This window comes from Nanorana parkeri, unplaced genomic scaffold (genome assembly GCF_000935625.1).
Source record: "Nanorana parkeri isolate BGI_ZX_2015 unplaced genomic scaffold, ASM93562v1 scaffold492, whole genome shotgun sequence".
In the NCBI taxonomy this organism is placed as follows: Eukaryota; Metazoa; Chordata; class Amphibia; order Anura; family Dicroglossidae; genus Nanorana; species Nanorana parkeri.
Window position 1 is genome coordinate 563,984 of NW_017306760.1, and position 1,747 is coordinate 565,730.

Below are 1,747 nucleotides of genomic sequence, written 5' to 3' on the forward strand. Positions count from 1 at the left end.
AGTAGAAAATAATAGAAATGATAAAAAAAGATAAGATAAAAAAAATATTTTTTTAAAAAGAAAAAATTTAAGTAAAACCATCTTTGCCGCCCCCGCCATCTGGTTGCCATTCTCCATTGGGGGGCGCATTCAGGAACCTGGCCTTGGGGCAGCAGGGAGAGTAAATCCAGTCCTGGGTGTTACAATGTTAAATATTAGAATGTATCGGTTTATTTGGGGTCGCGGCTCTGGCAGATCATCCGCGGAATAGCAGCTCGGAGTGGAATTCCCCGACACATGAAATGCCCCCTAACATTTCATACATGCCCCAAGGGCTTTATTGTGATGAGACCCGCCCCCTTCTGATAAGACCCGCCTATCAATGCTGTGGATGGTACAGAATGCTGCATTGCTACTGCCTGTAACCGGGTGAAGACAGTCTGCGTCAGGAAAAAGCTAAACAAATGGCAAACGCACTCATCAATTCATTACCAGCTTTACAGCAAGGTGCACAAGGACAACAGCAAAAAGTTTCCCGGCACACTCACCAGCCAGCATGCAAAAAACTTGTCTCACCGCTAAGGTTAAAAACAGAGGTTTGGATACACATCTTCTGCAGAAAATCTGAAAGCCGCACTGCCGCGCCAAGGCACCTCTATATAGTGCGGTCATAGCTCTAAACTATGAGAGTCTCCATCTTGGAGCACATGGGGCAAAAGATAAAATTGGGTGCAGGTTTGACAGGAGGCAGCCCAACCCCCCTTAAAGGCACAGGGACGCACAAGGGATCACAACGGCAGCTGAAACCCCCCATGCATCACTGCACCAAATCAGTCTGCGTCCAGGGGCACACATCCCTACCGGTGCAGGTTTGGGTCGGCCATCACAGTTCCGCATGGACGTGCATGCTGCGCGGCCCGAGCTTCTTCTGCAATAAAATAAATTTACCTCCCTAATGACAAAACAGTTATTACTTTTCCTTTATTCTGACTCAAATCACAACCACAGAGGGCGGAGGAGAGGTCTAGTGCAGGGGTAACCTTGGCAACTACACATCCCATAATGCCTCAGGCGTCATGCCCCGTGGCTGGCACAGTCTTGCAATGCCTCATGGGATTTGTAGTTCCACAACAGCTGGAGGGCTGAGAATGCCTAGCCCTGGTCTATAGGTATATAATACCTTCTTTATACATTTCTATGCATCAGGCTGCAAAGAGGGACAACGGAGGAAGGATCCGATCCCAAATAAAAGACCACTGGGGTACTGCTGTCCAGCCACCTGTCTGCTTGTCACTGACCCCGAAGAAGCATGCACACAGTGAAGTCAGCATGAGTGGAAACTCCTGATCAGAAGCCAGAGGATCGGTATGACAGGCGGTTCGCAGCGCTCTCTGATTGGAGCTTCAGACACAACAGTAACTGGGGGAAAGGTGACAGGGGGAGAGGCACATGACTAGAGGGAGGAGCGGTACTGGAGGAACAGCCAATCAGAAGTTGGAGAAGTACAAAACCTGCCCGAAAAAAAAAGTAGGGGGCGGGAGATGTGAAATGGGGGAGGAGCTGTGCGCTGGCTAGTCTGAACATAGAACGAGCTGAGCTTTGAATGGGAGGATCGGAGTTGGTATAGGGGAGGAGTTGTGTTCTAATGTGGGAGGGGCCGTGTTCTGGCTGGGCGAGGATGGGAGGAGCTGACTCTGATAATGAGGCTGTGAAGGAGAACAGGCCGAGTGAGGCGTGACCTTATCCGGTGACAGCTGTACGGACTACA

The 1,747-nt window shown here is 49.9% G+C and overlaps 1 protein-coding gene across 1 annotated transcript in view; it reads left to right on the top strand.

The window, feature by feature from the left end:
• Positions 1 to 1,664: 1,664 nt before the first annotated feature.
• Positions 1,665 to 1,747, top strand: part of ACAA2 (acetyl-CoA acyltransferase 2) — a 20,008-nt gene continuing 19,925 nt past the window's right edge. The window contains 1 exon segment of the mRNA XM_018561006.1: positions 1,665 to 1,747. Within this exon segment, the coding sequence (XP_018416508.1) occupies position 1,747 (1 nt within the window). The 5' untranslated portion in view covers positions 1,665 to 1,746.